The following is a 26,211-nucleotide window of genomic DNA, read 5'->3' on the forward strand; positions in this document are numbered from 1 at the left end:
TCCCTGTCACTTGGGCGACCTGTGGAGAAGAGGAGAGGCAAAGGTACGAGTCAAAAAGTACAGCACCACAGAAGTCAGCAGTTTGGTAATGATTTAAAGTGGTTTGCAATTAACTTACTCTGTTTGGCAAACAGATTGATTAAGGAGGAAATAAACAGTCGAGTCCCTAGAGAAGGCACAGGGATTTGTTTCTGTGCTCATTATCCAACACCTGCCCCTGGAGTACTTTAAACTTCCAGGCAGGGTTCCACTGAAATCTGTTTGAATATGACCTCCCTTGTTTTGATATCAAGGGGATCTCCATTTCATTCCTTCAAGCAGAGACTAAACTGAATATTCTTTTTGAAGTTGAATTAGAATGTATGATGGGAATGGGAAAAGTCATGGCAGTACCTTGAGTAAGATCAGAGAGTGGCTTCATTCAAACAAATATGCTTGCTGCATGCCTTTGCCTTAAAGGATCCAGGGGTTTTCCCTGTATGAACACCAGTAAAACCAAAAACTTACAAATGTAAGTCAGAAATTCTGCAAATACCAGGAACTGAACATTGTCTTGTCTCCTGAGTCAAACCTTCAGAGAGATCTGTATCTGATGAAAGAAAAATCACAGAATCAGTAAGGTTAGAAAAGACCTCAGAGATCATCAAGTCCAACCTAAATGCCATGCACTTAAACCTAAGCACCCCCTCTGACACTTAAATGTTTACAAAAGTCAGTATATCAGTATGCTTCAATGAAAACTACTCAATCTAGAGGTCACAGCTTGGTGACTGAATTTGGCTTATCAAAATTTACACAACCCTAACTACCTCTTCTCCATCACTTGGTACAACTGCTAGTGCTTGCAGCCATGGGTAGGTGTAGAAAACAGAAGTAAAACTGCCCTAAGCTCTGAGCTGGCTGGCTGAGCCATGCTCACGTGTGGTTGCACCTTAGCTTATAATCACAGAATGGTCTGGGTTGGAAAGGACTTCCAAAGGTCATCCAGTCCAACCCCCTGCACCAAGGAGCAGCATCCACCACTAGCTCAGGCTAACCAAAGCGCTGTTGAGACTCACCTTGAAGATCTCCAGGGATGGGGCCTCAACTATCTCCCTGAGCAACCTGTTCCACTACCCTCATGGTAAATAACTTGTTCCTAACAACAGTGTGCTCTCTGACTTGCAATTAGGCTGTTGTCTATTTGACTACCTTCAGATCTCTGATAGATCATCAGGTATGTGTCCAACCCCACCACTTCCTACATAGTATCAAGGCTATGAAAGCTCAAGGAGGAATCCACGTTTCCCTATCTTTAGGCTTTTGGGTGTCCTGGTGAGGAGAGTAGTTACATTAAACTTCATGATGTGGTGACAGAGGTCCTTCCAGAGGGCAAATCAGAACTAACTGAAGTGCTCTGACTCATTTTCTGAAGGGTTTTCCCCTCTCAGAATCTAATACTAGATGCCTAATGTAAGGCAATTTGATTGCATCCCTCAGCAGCAACGTCAAATACAGCGATGAAGATCTCCTCCCTGTGAATAATGGATTCACTGTTTCTCTGTGTGGGGCACTCGGTTGCAGCACGCTGGGACAGAAGGATTAGAAATGAATAGCAAAAGTATAAATTAGAGCTTTGGAAGAAAAACATTGCTTCCATGCCTCAGGAGCAGCTGAGCCTTTAAAGCTGGGTGAGACCAGCAAGAATCACACCCCGTGTGGTACCTATGTCACTCACCTCAGCTCACAACTGCCTATCCAGACTGCTCTCTCGAATGCTAGGCTCATTTTCCCCCCTAGAGGGGAGGCACATCTGTCACTTTCCACCCCCAAACTGCTTTGTAGCCAGGGGTAAAATAAACCCCTGCACCCTGTTGTCCCCACAGCCTTCTGTGACGTTCTCCCTCTTCCTGCACTCATCGACTTAACGTGTCAAGCAAATCAAGTATTCCTTCTCTTCAGAAAAAACCTGTTAATTCATTCATGAAGCCATGTATTATTTAAAAAGTCACACGTTGGAGTAGATGCAGTTTTCAAGGCCATTATTCATTCCTGGGTTGTGTACAGTCATGGTCAATTTATATGCAACGCTGCTTGCTTGCTTAATTAGCTCTGCTTGTTTTGGATGCTTGCCCTTCCATATTTATTGTAGCCAGGCTTGTCTCCTCTTCTCCATTAACTATACAAGCCAAGACCAGCAGTGAGCTGGCCACTGCTTTTAGCTCAATGACACTCTTCCAAATACAGTATCAGTAGGTCAGGAAGTATCTAGTGACAGCAGGGACTGATTCTGTGTTCTGTTCTGTCTGCCTTTTAGTTTATCACAGAATGTTAGGAGATGGAAGGGACCTTGAGAGATCATAGAATCAATAAGGTTGGAAAAGACCTCAAAGATCATTGAGTCCAACCTGTCACCACAGACCTCATGACTACTAAACCATGGCACCAAGAGCCACATCCAATCCCCTCTTGAACACTTCCAGGGACAGTGATTCCACCACCTCCCTGGGCAGCACATTCCAATGGCTAACAACTCCCTCTGTGAACAACTTTCTCCTCAACTCAAGCCTAAACTGTCCCTGGCACAGCTTGAGACTGTGTCCTCTTGTTCTGATGCTGGTTGCCTGGGAGAACAGACCAGCCCCCACCTGGCTACAACCTCCCTTCAGGTAGTTGTAGAGAGCAGGCTAAATAATTAAACAGGGCTTCTCCAGGCTAAGAAACCCCAGCTCCCTGAGCCTCTCCTCACAGGGCTGTGCTCCAGACCCCTCCCCAGCCTCGTTGCCCTTCTCTGGACACGTTCAAGTGTCTCAATGTCCTTCTTAAACTGAGGGGCCCAGAACTGGACACAGTACTCAAGGTGTGGCCTAACCAGTGCTGAGTATAGGGCAGAATGACCTCTCTGCTCCTGCTGGCCACACTATTCCTGATACAGGCCAGGATGCCATTGGCCTTCTTGGCTGCCTGGGCACACTGCTGGCTCACATTCAGCCTGCTATCAACCAGTACCCCCAGGTCCTTTCTGCCTGTCTGTTCTCCAGCCACTCTGACCCCAGCCTGTAGCACTGCATGGGGTTGTTGTGACCAAAGTTCAGAACCTGGCACTTAGATGTATTAAATCTCATGCCCTTGGACTCTGCCCATCTGTTCAGCCTGGCAAGATCCCTCTGCAGAGCTCTCCTACCCTCTAACTGATCAACTCCTGCTCCCAAATTGGTGTCATCTGCAAATATACTGATGATGGACTCAATCCCCTCCTCCAGATCATCAATAAAGATGTTGAACAGGATGGGGCCTAGCACTGATCCCTGGGGGACACCACTAGTCCACTCCAACCCACCTGCCAGAGCAGGATCACCTAAAGCAGATCACACAGGAACACATCCAGGTGGGTTTTGAATATCTCCCGAGAAGGAGACTCCACAACCCCCTGGGCAGCCTGTTCCAGTGTTCTGTCACCCTTACAGTGAAAACATTTTCTTCCTAGAGTCATAGAAATTATTAATTTCTACAATGAAAATTCCAAACAACTCATCTCTAAGGTCTTCCAATGGTAACTGATTTTAAGCTTTGCTTTAGTTTTAGGGTTTTCAGTCAGACATGACCAGTGAAATTAGATTGAGCATCTACATCTAGTATAGAAGTTGTTTTGCTTTTTACTGTTTCTCTTTCACATGAATACAGAGATTTATCCTTTGAAGTTGCCATCTTTCAGCTTCTTAGACATAAATAAACCCTGCAGCTGAGAGATGCAGATTTAGTATGGGTACCATCTTGCACCTGGGTAAACTCTGGTGGGAAAGCTTTCTTCCAAAGCAGGTAACAAATACCAGCCCAGATGATTTCCCCATGTGCCTCAGCCTGGTCACTGTAGTGCAGCTGCAGCTTTGAACTATCACAACTTTACTACCATTAGGGAGCAGAGGTTACCCTGACAGAAGATGGAACTGAAGCTATCAAAACCTCCTTGCTGGGTGAGAACTTTGTTCCCTCAAGCTGAGGGCACGCTAACAAAGCTCTGATGAGACAGAGAAGTGGCTCACTGGCAGCACTAATATTGCTTTATGCTCTCCCACCCAGGGGCTGTTCTCCTGCTAATCTAACACTACAGTTTCAAGCTAGGCCTAACGTTCCAGTGCATGATCAAGGCTGACTGAGGCTTTGGCCTGTGTTGCTTCTTGATAGGAATGCAGGGACCTCTGCTTCCAGCAGTGCTACAGGCTGGGGACAGAGTGGCTGAAGAGCAGCCAGGCAGAAAGGGACCTGGGGGCAGCCAACTGGGTTGATAGCCAGCTGAACATGAGCCAGCAGTGTGCTCAAGTGGCCAAGAAGCCCAATGACATCCTGGCCTGCATCAGAAATAGTGTGGCCAGCAGGAGCAGTGAAGCATTCTGCCCTGTACTCAGCACTGGTTAGACAACACCTTGAGTCCTGTGTCCAGTTCTGGGCTCCTCAATTTAAGGACACTGAAATACTTGGATGTGTCCAGAGAAGGGCAACAAGGTTGAGGAGATGTCTCAAGCACAGCCCTATGAGCTGGGGGTCTTTAGCCTGGAGAAGAGGAGGCTCAGGGGAGAGCTTATTGATGTCCACAACTACCTGAAGGGAAGTTGTAGCCAGGTGGGGGTTGGTCTCTTCTCCCAGACAACCAGCACCAGAACAAGAGGACACAGTCCCAAGCTGTGCCAGGGGAAATTTAGGCTCAAGGCGAGGAGAAAATTCTTCCCAGAAAGAGTAATTGGCCATTGGAATGTGCTGCCCAGGGAGGTGGTGGAATTATCATCCCTGGAGGTGTTCAAAAAAGGCTCGGATGTGCCACTTGGAGCCACGGTTCAGTTGTCATGAGGTGTTAGGCATTATGTAATAGGTTGGACTTGATGATCTCTGAGGTCTTTTCCAGCCTGGTTGATTCTGTGATTTGTTCCAAAGTGACTGATTGTGGCTGTCCTTCCTGTTACAACAGTAGTGTTCACTCTATGTACATTGAGCATTCTGTTTCTCAGACTTTGTGGCACATAAGTCAGTGGCCAAGGGAAATCCACATTCCTTCCTCCCCCCAAGTAATATGCTTGCATTATACTAAATGTATAAAGATAGCTTTAAGCAAGTACCTGACTGCACACTAGATACCTTACCTTAGGTTAGGTGAATCCCAGCCCTTGTCACGTTCAGCCATATGGTGGGACAGCTTCCTGTGAAGCAAGGCTGCAAAGCTTAGGAGATGGCATTTCTTTAATATCAGCTTTTCTCTCTGTCCTGTAGACTTCCACACACAAACACAAAGGGGTTTTGAGAGGCATTCCTTTGAAAAAACTCTGAAACAAAGCTCCAAACAGGAGCATTTCAAGTCTTACCATGCATATGTACAACCTTGCTGCACATGCAGCTTTTCTTCTAACCAAAGGAGGAGAGTGGCTATGAATATCATGAACATTATGATTACCAGGAAGACTGGAGAAGGAGTTCTCATAAGGGTGGCCAGTGATAGGGCAAGAGGCAGTGGTTTGAAGCTGAGGGAGAGTAGGTTTAGACTGGATCTTAGGAAGAAGCTCTTTGGGACAAGGGTGGTGAGACCCTGGGATAGGCTGTGGATGCCTCCTCCTTGGGGCTTTTGAAGGCCAGATTGGATGAGCAGCCAAATCTAGTTGAGAGGTGTCCCTGCCTATGGCAGGAGGGTTGGAGTAGATGATCTCTGAGGTCTCTTCCAACCTAAGCCATTCTGTGACTCTGTGAATATGCAGCATTTTAAATTATTACTTACAAAGTTATCTGGACTAAGCTTTTTGAAAGGGATTGGGGGGGCAAAGAACTGCATAGAGATGGAACCATGTACATTATTCAAAGAGGACCAGGAACCTCCTGGGTGTCTTGCCTGTTCAACTCAACACAGGGATTTAACCTGCTTTCAGGTAAACAAAATTCAGAACAGCTTCTCAAAAGAGATCAGAGGACTCTTTCAGCACATAAAATGCTTAGGATAATGACAAGGATAACTGATAATGACAAGGATAATTGATAGAATAGCATAGCATAGCCCAAACCAGGTTGGAAGAGACCTTCAAGATCATCATGTCCAACCCATCATCCAACACCACCTAATCAACTAAACCATGCAACCAAGCACCCTATCAAGTCTCCTCCTAAACACCTCCAGTGATGGTGACTCCACCACCTCCCTGGGCAGCACATTCCAATGGCCAATCACTCTCTCTGTGAAGAATCTCTTCCTAACATCCAGTCTGAACCTCCCCTGGTGCAGCTTGAGACTGTGTCCTCTTGTTCTGGTGCTGGTTGCCTGGGAGAAGAAACCAGCCCCCTCCTGTCTACAACCTCCTTTAGAGAGCAAGAAGGTCTCCCCTGAGCCTCCTCTTCTCCAGGCTGAGCAATCCCAGCTCCCACAGTCTCTCTTCATTGGGCTTGTGTTCCAAACCCCTCCCCAGCTTTGTTGCCCTCCTCTGGACACCTTCCAGCAAGTCAACATCTTTCTTAAACTGATAATGAGAATGACAAGGATAATTGATAATGACAAGGATAATTGATAATGAGAATGACAAGGATAATTCCTTTGGTTACAGCTTAGCCTTCCTAAAGTTAACAGCCACAAACTACACATGCAGCCTGCTCCTAGCTTTCATTCATTGCTTTTGCTGTTTTATTTCTGTGCATTCCACCAGCCCAAGAGTTTGTCCCCGTTCTCATCTCATTAAGCATGGGTGCTTAACTCAGTAAATGTGTGTACTTCCACTCAGTAAATATGGGGACTTTCAAGGAATGATGCCTCAGTTTAGTAACAGATGCTTCTTAAAATAGTTAGAATTTTCAAGTGTAAAGAAGCCGTCAGAAGCATTCTGATCTGTCTGTAAATATTTATTTAGCACACGTTCTGGCCAATCTACTGCCCTGGCTTCTTTTTTTTTTGCTGTTGTTGTTGTTGTTTTTCTTTGTGCAAAACTTACAGGAACTTCAATGGAAATTCTGAGCTCGTGACTGCAGGAAAATATGGTTAATTCAGCAACCCAGCTGCTTTTCCAGCCCAGAATAGCAAGCAGTGCCTCTAGTGAAGGAGGTGGGGAAATACGAGAGCTTATGTCATTCTTAGCTTCCTGTTGCTGGGCACACATTTGGGTAACAGCTCAAGTTAGAACAGGCTGGGCTATTCTAATTCTCTTCAGAGACTTAGAAGAGAATAGAATTAACCAGGTTGGAAAAGACCTCTTAGATCATCCAGTCCAACCTATCACCCAACACCATCTAATCAACTAAACCATGGCACCAAGAGCCACATCCAGGCTCTTATTAAACACCTCCAGTGATGGTGACTCCACCACCCCCCTGGGCAGCACATTCCCATGGCCAATCTCTCTTTCTATGAAGAACTTCTTCCTCACCTCCAGCCTAAACCTCCCCTGGCACAGCTTGAGACTGTGTTCTCTTGTTCTGGTGCTGGTTGCCTAGGAGAAGGTTCCTACCAACAGAAGCAGAACATTGGTGTGAAGATGAGAGAACAGTGGTCACAATGGTTCTAGAAACTTTGGCTAGATAGCCTGTGAGAGGCTGTTATGGGATAAAATTTTTAAGGGACAAAAGAAGGAAAGACTTTAGCATGCTTGCTAGAGAAACATGAGGCCCTTCATCACTGAAATGAGCTTCTAAGGGAATTCATTTCCTCTCTGCTAGTGCCAGCATGAGAAATGCTATGGAAAGTTGAGCCTATTTTCAGGCTCAAGGTGAGGAGAAAGCTCTTCCCAGAAAGAGTAATTGGCCATTGGGATGTGCTGCCCAGGGAGGTGGTGGAGTCCCCATCCCTGGAGGTGTTCAGAAAAGGATTGGATGTGGCACTTTGAGCCATGGTTCAGTTGTCAGGAGGTGTTAGGCACTAGGTAATAGGTTGGACTTGGTGATCTCTGAGGTCTCTTCCAACCTGGTTGATTCTAGGATTCAATTTGCAGCATCATTGCAAAAGTAGATTCTTAATCACATAGCCTCTCTCATGGTAAAAATTGAAAGCAGACTGCAGACAAAACTGAAGCATATCTAATGGAAATATAGGAATTGTTTGGGTTGGAAGGGACTTCCAAAGGTCATCTACTCCAACCTCCCTGTACTGAGCAAGGACATCCTCCACTAAATCAGGTTGCTCAGCATCCTTTTCAGACTGACCTTGAAAATGTCCAGGGATGGGGCCCCAACTGCCTGCCTTGGCAACCTACTCCAGTGTTCTACCACCCTCGTGGTGCAGAACTTGTTCCTAACATCCAATCTAAATCTCTTCTCTCATTTCAAACCACTGCCCCTCATCCTATCACTGCAGGCCTTTGCAAACAGTCCCTCTGCAGCCTTCTTGTAGCCCCCTTCAGGTAACAGGAACCTCTTTCCTTGTCTCTATTTCCATTTTGATTATAAGAAGATCCTGAAGCAGGAACTGAAGAAACCATCTGAGCTTCTGTAGCTCAGCATCTTACTTTGGCAAACACATATTAAGGCTTCAGATTTATGTTCTCTTTAAAAATACACCAATAAAATAGTGCAGGTGTGCATACCAGGGAGATGGATTTTCCTTGATGCCACTAGAAATTGAGTGCAGTCACACACAGGGTTCCAGAAATCCACACACACTGGGACCAGGGGCACTGGATTCCAGTGGAGATGAAACATTTCAGCCACATAGCCAAACTCTGTCAGGTGTGTGGCAGAATCAAGCCACACATTATGGTTGGACTTGATCTTCCTGGTCTTTTCCAGCTTGCACAAATCTATGATTAGCACATCTTGAAAGTAGACAGGAATGAGAACAGCAGAGCAGAGAAGTAATCAAGGTATCACAGTATAACTAAGGTTGGAAGAGACCCCAAGGATCGTTGAGTCCAACCTGTCTCCACAGACCTCATGACTAGACCATGGCACCAAGTGCCACATCCAATCTCCTCTTGAACACCTCCAGGGACGGTGACTCCACCACCTCCCTGGGCAGCACATTCCAATGACGAATGACTCGCTCGGTGAAGAACTTTCTCCTCACTTCAAGTCTAAACCTCCCCTGACACAGCTTGAGACTGTGTCCCCTTGTTCTGGTGCTGGTTGCCTAGGAGAAGAGACCAACCCCTTCCTGGCTACAACCACCTTTCAGGTACTTGTAGAGGGCAATGAGGTCTCCCCTGAGCCTCCTCTTCTCCAGGCTAAACAACCCCAGCTCCCTCAGCCTCTCCTCACAGGGCTGTGCTCAAGGCCTCTCCCCAGCCTTGTTGCCCTTCTCTGGACACCTTCAAGTGTCTCAATGTCCTTCTTAAACTGAGGGGCCCAGAACTGGACACAATACTCAAGGTGTGGCCTAACCAATGCAGAGTACAGGGGCACAATGACTTCCCTGCTCCTGCTGGCCACACTATTCCTAATGCAGGCCAGGATGCCATTGGCCCTCTTGGCCACCTGGGCACACTGCTGGCTCATGTTTAGGCAGCTGTCAATCATCACCCCCAGGTCCCTCTCTGTTTGGCAGCTCTCAGCCACTCTGACCCCAGCCTGTAGCTCTGCATGGGGTTGCTGTGGCCAAAGTGCAGCACCCGGCACTTGGATTTGTTGAATGCCATCATGTTGGACTCTGCCCATCTGTCCAGTCTGTCAAGGTCCCTCTGCAGAGCCTTTCTACCCTCTAACTGACCAACATCTGTTCCTAACTTGGTGTCATCTGCAAACTTGCTGATGGCTGACCCAACCCCCTAAAACAGCATTCAAAGGCTCGTGACAGCTCAGGGCTGACAGTATGACACTTTCACCTTATAATGGCACTTTCTGAACAGGAAAGTTCTACCTGTGAGTGATTTTGCTGGCAGAAAGCTGATTTCTCCTCCACTTACATAGACTTTGAAGATTAATTTTTATATATATATATATTTATATATATATATGTATTTTAAACAGATGCTAAAAAAGTTGCTGTTTCCAAAGTGCTTGACAGTATTAATCATACCCAAAGTGCAATTAATTTGCTCAGCCTGGAGAAAATAAAGCATATGAGAGCACAGAAAAGCCACTTCTGTAATTTCAGCTTTCCTTCTGAGCCATCTCACTCATAGCCATCAGACCATAAAACTACTCTGTTAAGGTAAAACTTGCACTTAAAAAATCCACAATACCTCATGCTAGGAATGTGAACCATCACTCCTTTAGTTATTTAGGAGATCTAAGGATGTCCAACATTATTACAAAGGGCTGTTAGAACTCACTTCATGGTCTTTACTAAGAGTCACCCAGCTGTACTTAGCCAAGTGGTACTCAAGTGAACTGTTGTGAGACCATGACTTCCAGTTTTACAGCCAGGAAAACTAAACATTAGATCCAGCATCTTAATTTGAAGCCTAAGGTCTCATTAGCAAATTAGGTCTCAGTTTAGGAAAGATGTTAACTTGCTGGAAGGTGTCTAGAGAAGGGCAACAAAGCTGGGGAGAGGTCTGGAGCACAGCCCTGGGAGGAGAGGCTGAGGGAGCTGGGGTTGCTTAGCCTGCAGAAGAGGAGGCTCAGGGGAGACCTTATTGCCATCTACAACTACCTGAAGGGAGGTTGTAGCCAGGTGGGGGTTGGTCTCTTCTCCCAGGCAACCAGAACAAGAGGACACAGTCTCAAGCTGTGCCAGGGGAAGTTTAGACTCGAGGTGAGGAGAAAGTTCTTCACTGAGCAAGTCATTCGGCATTGGAATGTGCTGCCCAGGGAGGTGGTGGAGTCACCATCCCTGGAGGTGTTTAGGAAGAGACTGGATGGGATGCTTGGTGCCATGGTTTAGTTGATTAGATGGTGTTGGCTGGTAGGTTGGACTTCATGATCTCAAAGGTCTCTTCCAACCTGGTTAATTCCATTCTATTCACCTCAGCTGAGTTTCTTTTGTGGCTGTCTCCTATTTACCTCACTACTTTTCCTGTTGACTCTGGGTACAGTAGTGAGAGCAGATCACAGGCAAGGGAGAAACCAAGCAGCGAGAAGCAGCTACCAAAGTGGTTAAATGGTGTGGTTTATGACTGGTTTCCTTCAGTTTTTCCCCCCCCTTAGACAGATGTAGCAATATTTATGGAAAACCAAACAAAAAAACCCCACAGAACAACCCCCCCAAAAAACCCCAAACCAAATCAAAACAAATAAAACCACCAAAAAAAAATAATCCCAACCTAGAAGCCAACAACTTTGCCAAGTTTTGACTTTCTGCAAGCACTGCACAGATAACACAGCAATCAAATTAACTAATGTCTCAAACTTACCAGGAGCTACATTCCTGGATAGAAAATGGATGATGTGATCAGTTAGTCCTGCAGTTTCAGGGTTTAATGTTGCAGACGTTCTCTTTTAAAACAATCCCTTTTACCTTTTTCTGCCTGTTTGATCTCCTGGTTTGCCTAACTTTTGCTGTTGGCTCTGGGTACAACAGTGAGAGCAGGTCACAGACAATGAGAAACCCAAACACTTGGTGAGAAGCAGCTACCAGAGTGGTTGAATGGTGTGGTTTATGGCTGGCTTCCTTCCTTTTGGAATTTGTTTTTTCTCTAGACATACATAGAAATATTTATAGAAAAACAACCCCTCCAGACAAAAACTGGACTCCCTCAAGCAGTTCCCTGAGGTCCTTCTTGAACTGAGGGGCCCAGAACTGGACACAATATTCCAGATGTGGCCTCCCCAGGGCAGAGTAGAGGGGGAGGAGAGCCTCTCTCGAGCTCCTAACCACAGCCCTTCTAATGCACCCCAGAATGGCATTGGCCTTCCTGGCCACAAGAGCACATTGCTGGCTCACGGTCAACCTCCCACCCACTAGGACCCCCCAGGTCCTTTTCCCCTTCACTCCTCTCCAAACAGGTCAGTCCCCAACCTGTACTGATCCATGGGGTTGTTCTTTCCCAGGTGTAAGACTCTGCACTTGGCCTTTTTGAATTTCAATGCATTTCTCCCTGCCCAACTCTCCAGCCCAAAACTTCTCCAAGCTTTGACTTTCTGCAAGCACTGCAGAGAGAGCACAGCAATCAAATCAATGAAGGCTTCCAAGTTACCAACAGCTCCGTTTCTAGATAGAAAATGTGATCTGATGTGGTCAGTCAGTCCTGCAGCTTCAGTGGGTTTAACATTGCTTAATTTTGTCTTTAAAAATCCCTTTTACCTTTTTCTGCTTATTTTAAAACATTTGGCCCTTCTTTTATTCCACCCAGAACTCTCTCCAGGCAGAATCAATGCAGTTTGAGAGGTTTTTTTGGTCCTTGAGGGGAGCTCCATATTAACCCAACACTCACTGCTTTCCTCCTTACAATATGCTTTGTTTCTTCATACAGCTTAAAATAATAAATCATTACTTCAGTACTTTATGATTAACATTATTATTAGCCATCAGCTCCTTCTTACAAAACCACAGGCAGTGTCTCTGTCACCAGAGATACTTCAAAGATTGATGGCTTGAACTTGCCTCGAAGCATTATGGAAAATTACTAACATATTCATGAACCACACAGAGTGGTATTGTTAACACTGGGAAAAACCACTCCAGCTCAGATTCTCCAAGGGACTTGGAGAATTTTACTGGTAGCTTCAAAAGAAATGAGATTTCAACCTCCCTCCTCCCCTGAACTCTTAGGAAGAGCTTTACCTCTTCGTAGCTAGTTGATGCTATAATCCCCCTAGAATGGAGTTTATACTGACACAGAACTTTTCACAGAGAGCCAGATAAGCAAAGTGGCCCTCACTGCTCTTCTGAAATCCCCTGCAGCTCAAAGACAACATTAGTTTCCAAGTTAATCAGACTGACACTTCCCATGTATGTCTGTTCACCCCCTGAACCATCCCCCAGCTCATTTTACTCAAGTTGGTCTTCTTAAAACATACCAGGTGTAGTGATCTCTAAGCAAAGACTCTCTACACACAGCATTTTTTAAAATGCCTGTGACTCCTTCAGAAAGATCTTATTATGCTTGAAGGTATTTCTATTTTGTCCCCAAAACAAACACCTGAAACAAAACTTATTGCTCTAACACCCCGAATTCATAGAATCATGGAATGGCCTCAGTTGGAAGGGACCTCAGAGATGATCTGCTCCAACCTCCCCACCATGGGCAGGGACACCTCTCAGCTAGACTGCTGCTCAACCAACCTGGCCTTGAACACCCCGCAGAGAGGAGGCATCTACAACTTCCCTGGGCAGCCTATTCCAGTCTCACCACCCTCATACTGAAGAGCTTCTTCCTAAGATCAAGTCTAAACCTACTCTACCTCAGCTTAAAACCATTCTCCCTTGCCGTGTCTCCAGACACCCTGATGAAAAAGCCTTTCTGTGGGATCCTTTCAAGTATGGGAAGGCAGCTCCGAGGTCCCCTCAAGAGTCTTTTCTGGGCTCTGTCAGCCTATCCTGGATCATCTTCGTGGCCATCTTCTGGACCAACTGCAACAGCTCTGTGTCCTCCTTATGCTGGGGACACCAGAACTTGATGTAGTATTTGAGGTGGGGTTCCCAGAAGAGCAGAGCCAAGGGGCAGAATCCTCTCTCACCCTGCTGGCCACAATCTTCTGGAGGCAACCCAGGATATGATTTGCTTTCAGGGCTGCATGAGCACACTACCAGATCACGGTGAGCTTGGTAACTTCTCTGCATCTAGCTCCAAAACTCTGTTTGGCACACAAAGTATACAACTAAAAGTACAATATAAATAAAATAGTTTATTAGAAGTATTTTAGAAGAGCTCTACAATACACTTTCAAATCATTTTATACAGTATTCTGTCTTCCAATATGAAACAATTCACATAGGGAGGAAAAAAAAAAGTCTCAAGATATAACTGTAGCAATTATTAATGTACTGAATTTCTGCCAGACAAAACCCATAGCACCTACAGACTGCCTCTGAGTATCTCTCCTGTTTTTATTCTCTCTGAAAATGGGAAAGAATAACATGTAGGAAAATAAAAGCTTCCTTCTCCCTTCACTTCATTTATACCAAACACTACGAAGCTCATGCCACAGCAAAACCAAACCATCTTACTTCAATAAATATGGATCTATTTAAATAGTGAGAAGAATGCCATGTATCTTACAGCCATGTTGATTTAGAACTAAAAAGCTTCAACTAGCCAAAAGTTGCCTAACAAAGGAAAGTATCCTAAAGGTTATTTTACTCAGAGGTAAAAAAGGCAAACCAAACTTCATCATTGTTCATCATGATGAAAACTCCACTGCACTCACACTTTTTGCCAGCCCCGCAGCTACAATGGGCAAAGCTCTGTACTTACCAGAAAGTTTAACTACAGATTCTATTAACATAAAATTGGAATTAGTTAATTTGAGCTGAAAGTAAATATTAAACTCTCCTATTTTGAGAGCGTGGCTTCCCAACAAAACTGCTCCTCTGAGTTACCAGCACAGCATAGAGAACATTTCCTCTACTGGTGCAGTATCTACAACTAAAAGGAAAGGAGACCAGGACAGATAGCAAGCCCATTTGTAATGCAGAAAAATAGTTCAGTGTTGCATGAATTGGCCAAAAAAAAAAAAAAAAAGCTTAGGAAAGGCAAAGAACAAAGAAAAGTTAAGATAATGAAGTGGTGAAATGGATTAATTGATTATAAACCCTGCTATTTTAGCATTGTCTGCTTAATATTTGATCATTTCAAGGCAAGAAGATCTAATTCCTCATCCACAGATCTTGAAGCACATAATAAAGCAGCTGAATTTCTTCTATCTACTATCCTATAATGCCACAACATCTTTTTTTTGCCTCAACCTTTTTTTTTTCCCCCTTTTTCTATCCCCCCTCCCCTCCCCCCCAGCTTCGTTTAAAAATAAGCATTTATTTCTTAAAAAGATATAAGTACAGCAAATGTTCTTTACAACATCTAGGGAGCCAGAAGAAGGTGAAAGGGCCATTTCCCCCCCCTCCCCCCCCCCACCTTGTATTCTGGAAATCACCTTTTTGGATCTTTGTTTTCTGATAGTTCTCTCCTGACAGCATCAAGTCATAAAAGCCTATGTGGGAAAAGGTAGAACTTTGAATAGCTGAGTCCTGGAGCACTGCAGATTGTTACAACACTACTAATACAGAGTATGTATTTATAAATTAAGGAAGAGAAATGCAAAGTGGATTATTTTTTTTTGTTTTAAACATCTCACATTCATCAGAACTGAGAGAAGTTGTGAAGACAGCAAGTTAGCTCTTCACCGGGTCGTCTCCACAACAGCAAAGGGTAAATTCCCTTCACTCAATTGTTCAGTCTAAAATAAGCCTCTTAATAATGCTGCCACAAAAGGTTAATATCTAATTTCACAGACCATTATCCACTTTTGACAAACCCAATATATTCTCTGGTTTTTGCTCAGTGGAACTCAGCTTCAAGCTCTCTCTGGAGTGAATAAGGTGATGTCTTTTCAAATGTGGGGCCTGCCTGAAATTTTTACCACAAACTAGGCATGGAAATGGCTTCTGTCCAGCATGCATTAGGTAATGTCTTTCAAGCTTGGAAGGTGATTTAAAAGCTTTGTAGCAGATGCTGCATTGATAGAATTTGCTACCAATGACACTTTTTTTAGTGCCCTCAGAAAACTCATGCAAATAGGTGGAATGGCTTTGCTCCTCTTCCACCAGTTTACCACACAAGTAAGGCTGTGTGTCTCTGCTGCTCGTGTCAATAACAAAGTCCTCTGTCTTGATTTCAACTTTGATTTCAGCTGTCTGGTTTGACTCAACCAGCTCAAATTCTTGAAAGCTGGGTGGTTGTGAAGGTGTTTGAGGAGACAGAGAAGGCTTAAATTCAATGTGATCTCCCTGCTGATTGAGAAGTCTGTTCAGGTTTTCACATTCTACCCTGCGAGCAGGGCTTTTGTAGGGTCTCTTTCCGTTATGGGTGAGCTGATGTCTTTTCAAGTGAGCCGACTGTCTAAATGCCTTCCCACAAATATTGCAGCCAAAGGGCTTCTGTCCCGTGTGTGTAAGATAATGCCTTTGAAGTTTGGATGAAGATGGGAAGCTCTTTTCACATCTGTCACATTTACACACTTTGTGTCTGCCGTGCCTATTTTTAGCGGAAGCCGAGAAAACGCAGCGCAGTACCTCCGGCTTATCAAAGAGCCTACCATCCGAGGAACCATACAGAGCATCACCTTTATTATCCAGCGAATCGTGGGTGGTTAGCATGCTCTCCCCAGCCAGCATACCTTTCAAATGGATGCCCAAATCAGAAGGCTGTGGGTGCTCTTGCCAAGGGAGCGGCACAGCAAACGTTCTCTTCATCCGATTACCAAGTACCTTGCACATGTCAAGCTTGCTGCAGGAATCCTTGAGAGGTTTAGTGGAAGCATGCTGATCTGAACGTTGATCTTTAGTTGCAACCAGGTCAGGACTTTTAAAGTGACCCGATTTTGTACTTTTTCTGCCAGACAGAGAGAAATCTGTTGCCCTTCCCCCAGTATGCTTCAGCTTCATTAGGACCTTATTCTTCATGCTGCCCGCCTGGCTGCACGCCGTCGCCCCGCTGTTTGAGCCTTTGCCATCCTTCAGGTAGCATTTGTGCAAGTTTAGAACCTGCTCAGTTTCGAAGCACTGCTCACACACTGGGCACTGGAAGGGTACAATGTAAATTGTGTGAACATCATGTGGGTCGTTCTCCCGCAGCTCACAAGCGTCAGCATTCTCAAAACTACTCCTCTTTCCTTCCGCCAGGCTGTACGGCCTGGGATATTTAAGACTCTTTGCTCTGTGTGCAATATTGGGGAAAGTCTTATTTCTGGCATGGAGCTGCTTGTGCTTTATGAGTTTGCTCTGTATTTTAAACCCTTTCTGACAAAAGCAGCACTGAAAAGGCCTTTCTTCTGTGTGTGTGAGCTGATGGATTTTCAAGTGCGTCGACTGCCTGAAACATTTACCACACAGAGAACACTTATAAGGTTTCTGGCCGGTGTGAATAAGGAAGTGTCTTGCTAGTTTAGATCTTGATGGAAATGTCTTCTTACATGATTCACAAGCATGAGTTTTCTTCCTCCTTCTGGCACCATGTAGATGATCTCCTTTCAGACACTGATGCAGCATCCACCTCTCTTCAGTTGCGAAAGATTTCCAGCACGCAGAACACTGAAATGTGCCAGAAGTGACTCTGTCTTGCTCAGACTTCACAGAGCTTTCTGCTTGCTTGGTATCATTCTGACAGTTCTCATTATGAAGCTCCTGATGCTTTAAGAAAGTGATTAAGTTCTTGAAGTTTCTGTAACAAACAACACACTTAAAAGGCAGATTATGGGTTAACTGATGCCTCTCCAGGTGGACTAACTGCCTAAATGTTTTATGGCATAAGTGACACTCAAACGGCTTTTGACCAGTATGTATCAGAAAATGCCTAGCTAATTTTGATGGAGTCTCAAACTGTTTGTAGCAAATGTCACAAATGTATGGCTTTTTCTTGGGTATCCTGTCAGCTGTTACACGCTGCTGCACCTTTAACATTTTTACAACAGCAATTACAGCTTGCCTAGCGTTAGGGTCTTCAGACAGGTAGCTCAAGCGAAATCATCAATTGCATGCTAAGGTGGAAGGCTGTAGAAGCAGGAAATTTTCTTAGGAGAAAGATTCTTAAATCCCACAGGTCCCTAAAATAAGAAAAAGAGTATTATTTAGCCTATATTAACACATAATTGCCTAAGCTTGTCTCCTGTTTTCTATGTAAGAGACCCAAAAGCACCTAGATTAGAATGCTCCTGATTTAACTTAGCTTAAACCACTTTCTTTACATGAGAGTCATTAATCATCATGTTACAAGATATGGAAAGCCTGATTTCCAGAAGAAACAAGTTTAAGTCTTCTGTGCTGTAAATGCAGCTATATTTCCAAATATACAGTTCAGCTATATTATGCTATTTATATATTAAAAAAGCCTATTCTTAAGAAACAACAAACACCCCCCCCCCCCAAATGAAACCCACAAGAACTTATTGCAATAAACCTCTCTCCAACAGCAGTAATTCTAACTCCTAGACATAGTATTTATGAAGATCAGACAAAAAGAAGAACTAGGGATTCCTGGGCTTCAGAAATGGAAATTCAATGAGTACAGCACTAAGTTAGAAGTAAAAAATACTTAGTTTCAATGTAGGATTTAAGTTACTATTCACATTTCTGCTGCCCATCAACTGTATCCAGCAATGCAATAGAATAAGATAGATAGCTTTTACTCTCTCAAAATGGCAAATGCCAGAAGCAGTCAGGAAGAGCAACACTCTAAACAAACTATGAGCAGAACAAGGATAAGCCCCAGAATGAGAATGAGCACAGGCTGTGGTCACTATCCCACTACAGAGCCAGGAAGAGTATCAGTTGTGATACCTGACCATGCATACACTCTTAAGTCATCATCAATAAAGGCTGTTAACATAATTCATCCTAATGAATTTTGGAGTCCAAACCAAAGTCTTGAAATAGTTTTAATTTTGCTTGTATTTTTAACAGACAGAACACACCTGGGTGAGCTAAGCCATAAGGATTTAAAACCAAGTAGCAATAACTTCACAAGTACCTGAGTGCATAAAAAGTTATTGAAATACTCACAGGAACAGCTAGAAAGCACTCAAAGCAACCACTTTGCCCAAGCTATCCACTGTGGGGCTAACTCATGTTTAGATGGCCTCCAAAGTAGTCTTAACTTCTGCTGCAGGAGGCTCCTTGACCTTGGCAGGGCTCCTGCTCCAATACATCACCCTCTCATGAAGCTTTACCTTGCTCTCAGCTGATCCTTTCTTTACCACAGTTATTTTCATTGTCCTTCCCTGCTGTGAACCTTGAAACTAAGTGTTCTCTGCCACAAATTTAAGTGCTCAAAATTTCCTCTCTCTCTGTTTCTGGGAAACCTGGTTTTTCTATGTATAGCTTCTAGGCCCACTGGGAAAGAAAATAATAAACCCAACAACCAACCACAAAGCCAAACAAAAAATAACCCAAAACAACACCCCACCAAAGCAAGAGAAAACCAATTTAATTGTCTCTGAATTAACTTCAATTGGTAAATTGCAGCATGCAACCATGGTATTATCTCTATCCCCTTATAAAAGGGGGAATGAATGAAGGAAGCAAACTTGAAAGCAACAGCATAATTGTTAGGACAATTTCTACTCACTATGATTTGTGGTGTTTTGATTCTACAACTCACAAGTTGTGTATTCTTTCTGCCTACCAGAATAAAAAGAAATGACCTACTCAAGTGTCTCCAAAAGCCCTCTCCCTTCACAAAGAGTGAATTTCCCTAGTTTCAAAAACAATTCCAAAGTGTCTAAAAAGGCCATTAGTAGTGACTGCAAAGAATAAAAGCCTACCACAATGCAAAGCAAGTTACAGAGATTTGAGACACCTGCACAGAAGTCTGAAAATGTTTGCTGAAGCAAGATTTTTTCTTAAGCTTAATGGAAAGAAACCTGGCCACCTGGGAGGGTCATTCGACCTCTAACAGATATGTTTCTGTATATAATCACAGGGAGCTGGACTAGATGACCTTCACAGGTCCCTTCCAAACCAAACCATCCTAGGATTCCTGTGATTCTGTGTAACTGTGGGCCTTATTAAACACCTGGATATCTACAAGTTTGAGCAGAGGGCTGGAGCACCTCTCCTGTGAGGAGAGACTGAAGGAGTCAGGGCTGTTCAGTCTGGAGAAGGCTCCGAGGTGACCTAATTGTGGCCTTCCAGTATCTGAAGGGGGCCTACAAGAGGGCTGGGGAGGGACTTCTCAGGATATCAGGTAGTGATAGGGCTAGGGGGAATGGAATGAAGCTGGAGGTGGGGAGATTCAGGCTGAAGGTGAGGAGGAAGTTCTTCACCATGAGAGTGGTGAAGCCCTGGAATGGGTTGTCCAGGGAGGTGGCTGAGGCCCCAGCCCTGGAGGTGTTTAAGCCCAGGCTGGATAAGGCTCTGGCCAGCCTGATCTAGTGTGAGGTGTCCCTGCCCATGGCAGGGGGGTTGGAACTAGATGATCCTTGTGGTTCCTTCCAACCCTGACTGATACTATGATACCTTAGCTGCAGTTGTCATGACAGTAGTGAGGAGTTCCCTAATCTCACTGAAATAGTTCAGAATGGAATTTCCCAGTGCTCTGAAGCAGTTGAGAAAAATCAGCTTTTCCCTTCCTATTGTCTTTTCCCATAGAATTTTAACATCTACATAGTTTCAGTTTTCTTTTCAAGACATAAGAAAACACCACTCTTAGGAGACCCCCTTGTTCTCCCAGCTGTTGTCATATCATGTGAAAGCTGGGAGTTTAAAGAGACAGTGTGTGACACCAAATGCTTTCTAGTTTGTGCTACTGTGAAGCTTGAGACAGGCAGGCTGAGAACATGAGAAAAGCTTCTTTGCTCTGTGGAAAGTTTCTGCGCAGCTCAAGGCAGCCACCATTAGCAGGGAAGGAAAACCTCCTGAGAAAGAACTGTAAAAATGGATGAATTTTAGTTAACATACTGTCATACAGATCTAATTTACAGATTGGGAAACTGCTCAAGCAGTCTAGTGACAGGTAAAAGAAATAAAGAGGCCAAAGTAAGAGACAGCTGTGGCATATTCCACGAGGGATTTTGTAGGTAGCTTGGCAATCTTTTTAAGATTCTATTTGGTGCATGAGCAAAATGCTCTAAAGTACAAGGTGTTAAAATCAGAGTGGGGGGGGTCTTTTTTGCCCTGTGAAAGGCTAAAGACTCAGATGAGGCAAACTTAGGGTATGCAGAGGAAGGAGAAAGGCACTCAGATGGGCATTATTGCATGGCCCAAATATATTTTCCAATCCTATTTACTAAGAAGAGACTTCTCCACATCTATTTCAGGGAGCTCTGTGCCTTGCACATCTAAGGAATAAACATGCTGCTGCTAAAGATCAAAGAGCAGAAGATGAGCTCCTGCCTCCTGCCAGCCTTGGAAGTACACAAGCTCGCCCTAATTAGAGTCATAAAAGGTACTTCCTTACGAGAAAGAAGAGATTTTGTTTGTGGCACAGGTCCAATTTAATACTAACTCGATGCTCATTTTCATCTTGGCTGCAAGGTCATGCCGAAACATTGAATCGGGAAGTAATGCAGGCCACTGAAGGTTCACAAAGAATCCTCCCAAGTCTAGTATTAATGATTAAGTAAAGATTATGGTTGTTAATATTACAGATGGCAGCAAGTTGCAACAACATGAAAACCTGATGGAAGAAAACTATGAAAGATTAGAATTAACAACCTGAAAAGGTGGGGTGGGGTTGTTGGGTTTGGGTTGGTTGGGGTTTTTTTGTTCCCTCTTTAATGAAAAGAAACATTAAAAAATAAGCAGTATGGGCATGTTAACAAGAAATGCAAGATCCTCAATGCAAGCAAGGATAATCAACTGGAAAGAGAACAACTTACTAGGTTTTTGCTGTGCAGGAAAGACCTAGAATCTAAGCTGGAACAGAAGTGGAATGTGCCAACAGCATGCACAAACAAATGCAAAGCTTTACTAGCACATAAATCTTCCACACTGCTCACTACTGTTTAGAATTCATCTGGAGTACCCTATCCAGTTTTGATACTGCCCTTCAAATTGAGTCAAGCCTATGAACTCACTGGAATGAACTCAGAGAAGAGGCTCAAGAATGATCAGAGCTCGAATGCATAATATACAGGGAAAGATAAAAGTAGCTACTAATGTTTAAATTAAAATTAAAGAGACCTGGTTAGAAAAGAAATAAAAAAAGACAACAGCAAACCAAACCACAAGAACCAGCTTTACAGAAAACAGGAATAAGCTGTTCCTCAAGCCATTTATAATTGCCTAGAAATGGCTTCAAATCATAGCACAGACTACTCAAGTACAGCCCTTACAGCTGCAAAGTTTTTCCTTAATGAACTTATAAATAACTTGTGTGAGGAGATCACTCAATCTCCAACACTGGAAGTCTCAAAAAACCAAACAAAAAACCAACCCACTTGCACCATTTTCTCTCCCATTCCCACCCCCATATGGCTGACACTACACCAGATCGATATTCTGGCTCGTTTTCCTTTGACTTACTAACACAAAAGCAGCCCCTTCAGAAATGGAAAATTCAGTACATTGCCAGATTTGCCACTGAGGGATTCTTCCACGTTATTCTTTTTCATCTATCCTCAGATCTTTGAGATATGCTAGTGCTTACAGTTTTCCAGACAGTATGACAAGAAAATTCATTATACTAATAAATGTGTAAGGAAACTTAAGGTGCCTTTTGTAACATTAACTACGGACCAGAAAGGGGGGAAAAAATCTAACTTTTGATTTATGCAGTATGTATAGCGTGCAAGAGAGAAGTATCTAAGACACAAACACATTGCAGGCAAGATTTCCTCACCCCTCTATCCCTAGGGAAAGGCTTAGGCTGCTGCAATAGAGGAAAAACACTACATCAGAAATGTAACCTTCACCTGCAAGCTAATGTAGAAATCAACAGCAGCTCCTCCAAGCTAACCCCCCTCATTCTTCCCCGTCTTCCATTTATTTTTCGTAGCGGTTTCCAAAGCCAAACATCACCCGGTGGTGAAGGAGGGCTGCTTTAAGGCTTAGCAAACCCAAGTTCTGCTCGAAGGGGCCCGAACCCCCGGCAGTGACACCACCCTCCCCCCACACACCCACATCCCCCTCCCCCCCACCAGGACACACTTAAATCCCGTTCAAAGCTGAAAAGCCATCAGCGAGGCAGCTCTTACAGCAAGCAGGCCGCGACAGAGACGGGCGGCGGGCGCCTCTCCGCAGCGGGAAGGTGGCTCCCTGCTGAGGCCGCGCCTGCCCGGCCGCGGCTCCTGCACCGCGCCCTGCGAGCCCCGGCCGCCGGCGGGCCGCCCGCCGCCACCCCCCCCCGGCAGCCGCACCCGCGCCCGGCGATGCTCAGAGGCTTCGCCCAGGCGCGCGGCGCCGGCGGGCGGCAGCGCCGCGGCCGCTCCTGGCCCAGCGGCCCGAGGCCGCCGCCGAGCTCGCAAGGGAAGGCCGGCGACCGGGGGCCCCCGAGGACAAAAAAGGAAACGACCCGAAAAGACAACCACCACACCTCTACGTTCCTTCACTCCTCCCGGGATTGCTGCCGCTTAAATTCTTCCTACCCGGATGGCAGCGGGACGCCGGGAAACCCGGGCCGGAGCTTTCCGTTCCCCTCACAATCCTGCCCCCCTGCCGCCGCCGCTCCCGGGCGCCGGGCCGGGCTGCGGCCGCGCCGGAGCGCCGGGAAGCTGCTCCCGGCCCTTCGTTTTCGTCTTGGCAGAAAACGTCCCCGGGTGCTGCTGCAAAGAAGGCAAAAGCAAAGGAAGGTGCTTGCAGGGGTTGCAGCTAAAGACTGGTGGTGGAGTTAGCCGGTTGTGCGATCAAGGTGCTGAAGGCCAAAGCCAGCTGCCTAAAACGCTGGGAAGTGGTGCCTGGAAGGGAGAGGGGAAGGAAGCATAGCTCCCGGAAGTGTAAGGAAGCCCAGTAACGTGCGCACGGAAGGAGCAGGCTTGCAGAGGTTCACCTTCTGTGTTCAGTGCTGGGCTCGGTTTTGGACACCTCAACACGAGAAAGGCATTGAGGGGCTGGAGCCTGTGCAAGGAAGAGCAACTAAGCTGGTGAAGGGCCCAGAGAATGAGTCTGATGAAGAGCAGCTGAGGGAACTGAGACTGTTTAGTTTGAGGAAGAGGAGGGTGAAGGGAGACCTTATCACCCTCTATAAGTACCTGACAGGTTCTCCTCCCCCTCTACTCTGCCCTGCTGAGACCTCATCTTGCGTACTGCCTTCGGTTTTGGGCTCCCCAGTTCAAGAGAGACAGGGATCTGCTGGAGAGGGTCCAGCAGAGGACTAAGAGGACAATTAGGGGTCTGGAGCACTGCCTGGTGAGGATAGGCTGAGGGACCTGGGGCTTTTGAGTCTGGAAAAGAGAAGACTGAGAGGGCATTTAATAAATGTTTCTAAATATCTGAGGGCTGGGGGTCAGGAGGGAGGGGACAGGCTCTGCTCACTTGCTCCCTGGGATAGGACAAGGAGCAATGGATGTAAGCTGCAGCACAGGAGGTTCCACCTCAATACAAGGGGGAACTTCTTTACTGTGAGGGTCCCAGAGCACTGGGACAGGCTGCCCAGAGAGGTTGTGGAGTCTCCTTCCCTGGAAACTTTCAAGACCTGTCTGGATGTGTTCCTGTGTGACCTGAGCTAGATTGTATGGTCCTGCTCTGGCAGAGGGGTTGGACTCAATGGTTTCTTTGGGTCCCTTCCAACCCCTGCCATCCTGTGAGCCTGTGAAAGGACAATATAGTGAGGCACATTCATGAATAAGAAGTTGGCAGCATTTACAGGCTTATGCATAAGAACATTTTGCAGGCCCTCATACCTCTGCAGAACTGTCCTTGAGTCGTATTCTTTGATATCTGGAAATGACTGCTGAACAATCACTACTTCTTCATTTAGCAGTATTAGAAATCAACTCACTCTCATCACCAGTGGTAGTAAAGAATACCTGACGTAGTTTGCAACACATAAGCCAAATTTTAATGCCACAGAACAGAAAAATTGCAGTGGAGCTGAAATGCTGAAGAGCACAGCTCAAGAGGGGATTGGACGTGGCACTCGGTGACATGGCTTAGTCATGAGGTCTGTGGTGACGGGTTGGACTCGATGATCTTTGAGGTCTCTTCCAACCTTGGTGATTCTGTGATTAGTGTTGGTCATTACCTCAATAACATGCTATCATTTATTAACCTCATTGAAAGACAGGCAAGTCTTGGGAGTTAAAATGGAGACTGGGACAGCTTATAGCTGAAAGCTTGGAAACGCTGTGTGACCACAGGCAAGCCACTTAGCTTTCTAAATATCAGTTTCCCAGCTATACAGAGTGCCTAATACTTGCCACGTGCACCTCATAAAGCTATTAAAAAACCAACCCCACAAAAATATTAATCCTTTAATGCTTGCAGATCACTCAATTATATAGCTGCTTCTTTTTAAAGCAGCCCTTTTATTTCAAATTGTAACCAGTAGTAGCAGTCTGTTCTTCATGAAAGCTCCGGCTGGCTCTGAGCAAGAATGCAAGCAGCTGAGTAAGAAACTAATGTAGCAGATCCACAGCTGCTGTGGATTGTTGTAGCCCTTTTGGATTTTAATGAAGCTGCAGCAATGGATACCCGCTGAAGGTCTGCTTGTGTAGTTTGGGGAGTTAGCAGAGACTGTAGCCCCAAAATACTGAATTCAGTCTTAGCCCAATTATAACAAACCAGGTGAATTCACTCAATGTGCTTCAGTAGAAAACATAAACTGAGGCAATCAATTGTTTGCTTTTATGATGCCAGAAATGAAACGTGAAGGGTTTGCAGGAGATAAGGTTGCAATGTTGTAGCAACGATGCAAGACCTCCTATGAGTGGAAAGTGGGTTTATTTTAACTCTAAACTGATTTCAGTTATTCACTTACACTTTCTTCCCACATCTTGTATCGTCATTGTGATCCTAGGAGCGTGATGTCCAGGTGGCTTTGGAATCTCTCCAAATCAGGAGACTCCACAGCCTCTCTGGGCAGGCTGCTCCAGGGCTCCAGCACCCTCACACCGAAGAATTTTCACAGAAATCACAGAAACGTTCAGGTTGGAATGACCCTCAGGATCACCAAGTCCAACCATTAACCCTTTTCTACAAGATTCACCCCTAAACCATATCCCCAAGCACCACATCCAAACCACCTTTAAACACATCCAGGCTTGGCAACTCAGCCACCTCCCTGGGCAGCACATTCCAATCCCTGACCACTCTCGCAGGGAAAAAATGTTTCCTAATGTCCAGTTTCTGGACATAGTACTCCAGGTGGGGTCTCACAAGAGCAGAACAGAGGGGAGGAATCACACTAACAGCAATGAGGGGGGGGAAAAAAGTCATTTGAAATACTGAGCAGCTCTCTCAAAGCCTTGTGATTTCATATTTACAGTTTGTAATTCCCTGCATCCAACTGATTTCTATTAAGCACTTTTTTTGTCTTGTGCACAGAAATGACAGATAGACCTAGAGGAAAATGGAACACAGAGGAATTTTGAGGCATTTGCCTAACTTCTAATCAAGAAATTCTTTTGCTTGCACATCAGATGTTTCTTGTGTACATCAGCATCACTTAAAGAAGCATTTTCCAAGTATTAAATGAGCCAGGCGTGACTGAGTGGAGATTGAAGGAAGGCACACAGGCAATCCCCTCCCCAGTTCATGAGGTCTCTGGCCAAAGCTCAAGAGCACAGGCAAATAAAACAGGAGTGTGGTGA

General features: G+C 45.1%; 1 protein-coding gene across 4 annotated transcripts; it reads right to left on the reverse strand.

Moving 5' to 3' along the window:
• Positions 1–15,083: 15,083 nt before the first annotated feature.
• Positions 15,084–23,212, reverse strand: ZNF770 (zinc finger protein 770). Of its 4 annotated transcripts, none has more exons than XM_054162112.1 (2): positions 23,050–23,212; positions 15,084–17,571 (listed from the first exon to the last, which is right to left on the reverse strand). In XM_054162112.1, exon 2 carries the CDS (start codon positions 17,426–17,428, stop codon positions 15,257–15,259), a length of 2,172 nt encoding a protein of 723 aa, XP_054018087.1. In that variant the 5' UTR covers positions 17,429–17,571; positions 23,050–23,212; the 3' UTR covers positions 15,084–15,256. The 4 variants fall into 4 exon arrangements, with proteins under 4 accessions (XP_054018087.1, XP_054018085.1, XP_054018088.1 ...); XM_054162110.1 differs by having other exon boundaries at positions 22,998–23,212; XM_054162113.1 differs by lacking the exon at positions 23,050–23,212 and adding an exon at positions 22,660–22,675.
• Between the last annotated feature and the right edge of the window lie 2,999 nt (positions 23,213–26,211).

This window comes from Dryobates pubescens, chromosome 5, assembly GCF_014839835.1.
Source record: "Dryobates pubescens isolate bDryPub1 chromosome 5, bDryPub1.pri, whole genome shotgun sequence".
In the NCBI taxonomy this organism is placed as follows: domain Eukaryota; kingdom Metazoa; phylum Chordata; class Aves; order Piciformes; family Picidae; genus Dryobates; species Dryobates pubescens.

Bases quoted from the DNA above. Each gene is read 5' to 3' on its own strand.
- ZNF770 (XM_054162112.1), bottom strand. From the start codon at position 17,428: ATGTTAAAGGTGCAGCAGCGTGTAACAGCTGACAGGATACCCAAGAAA.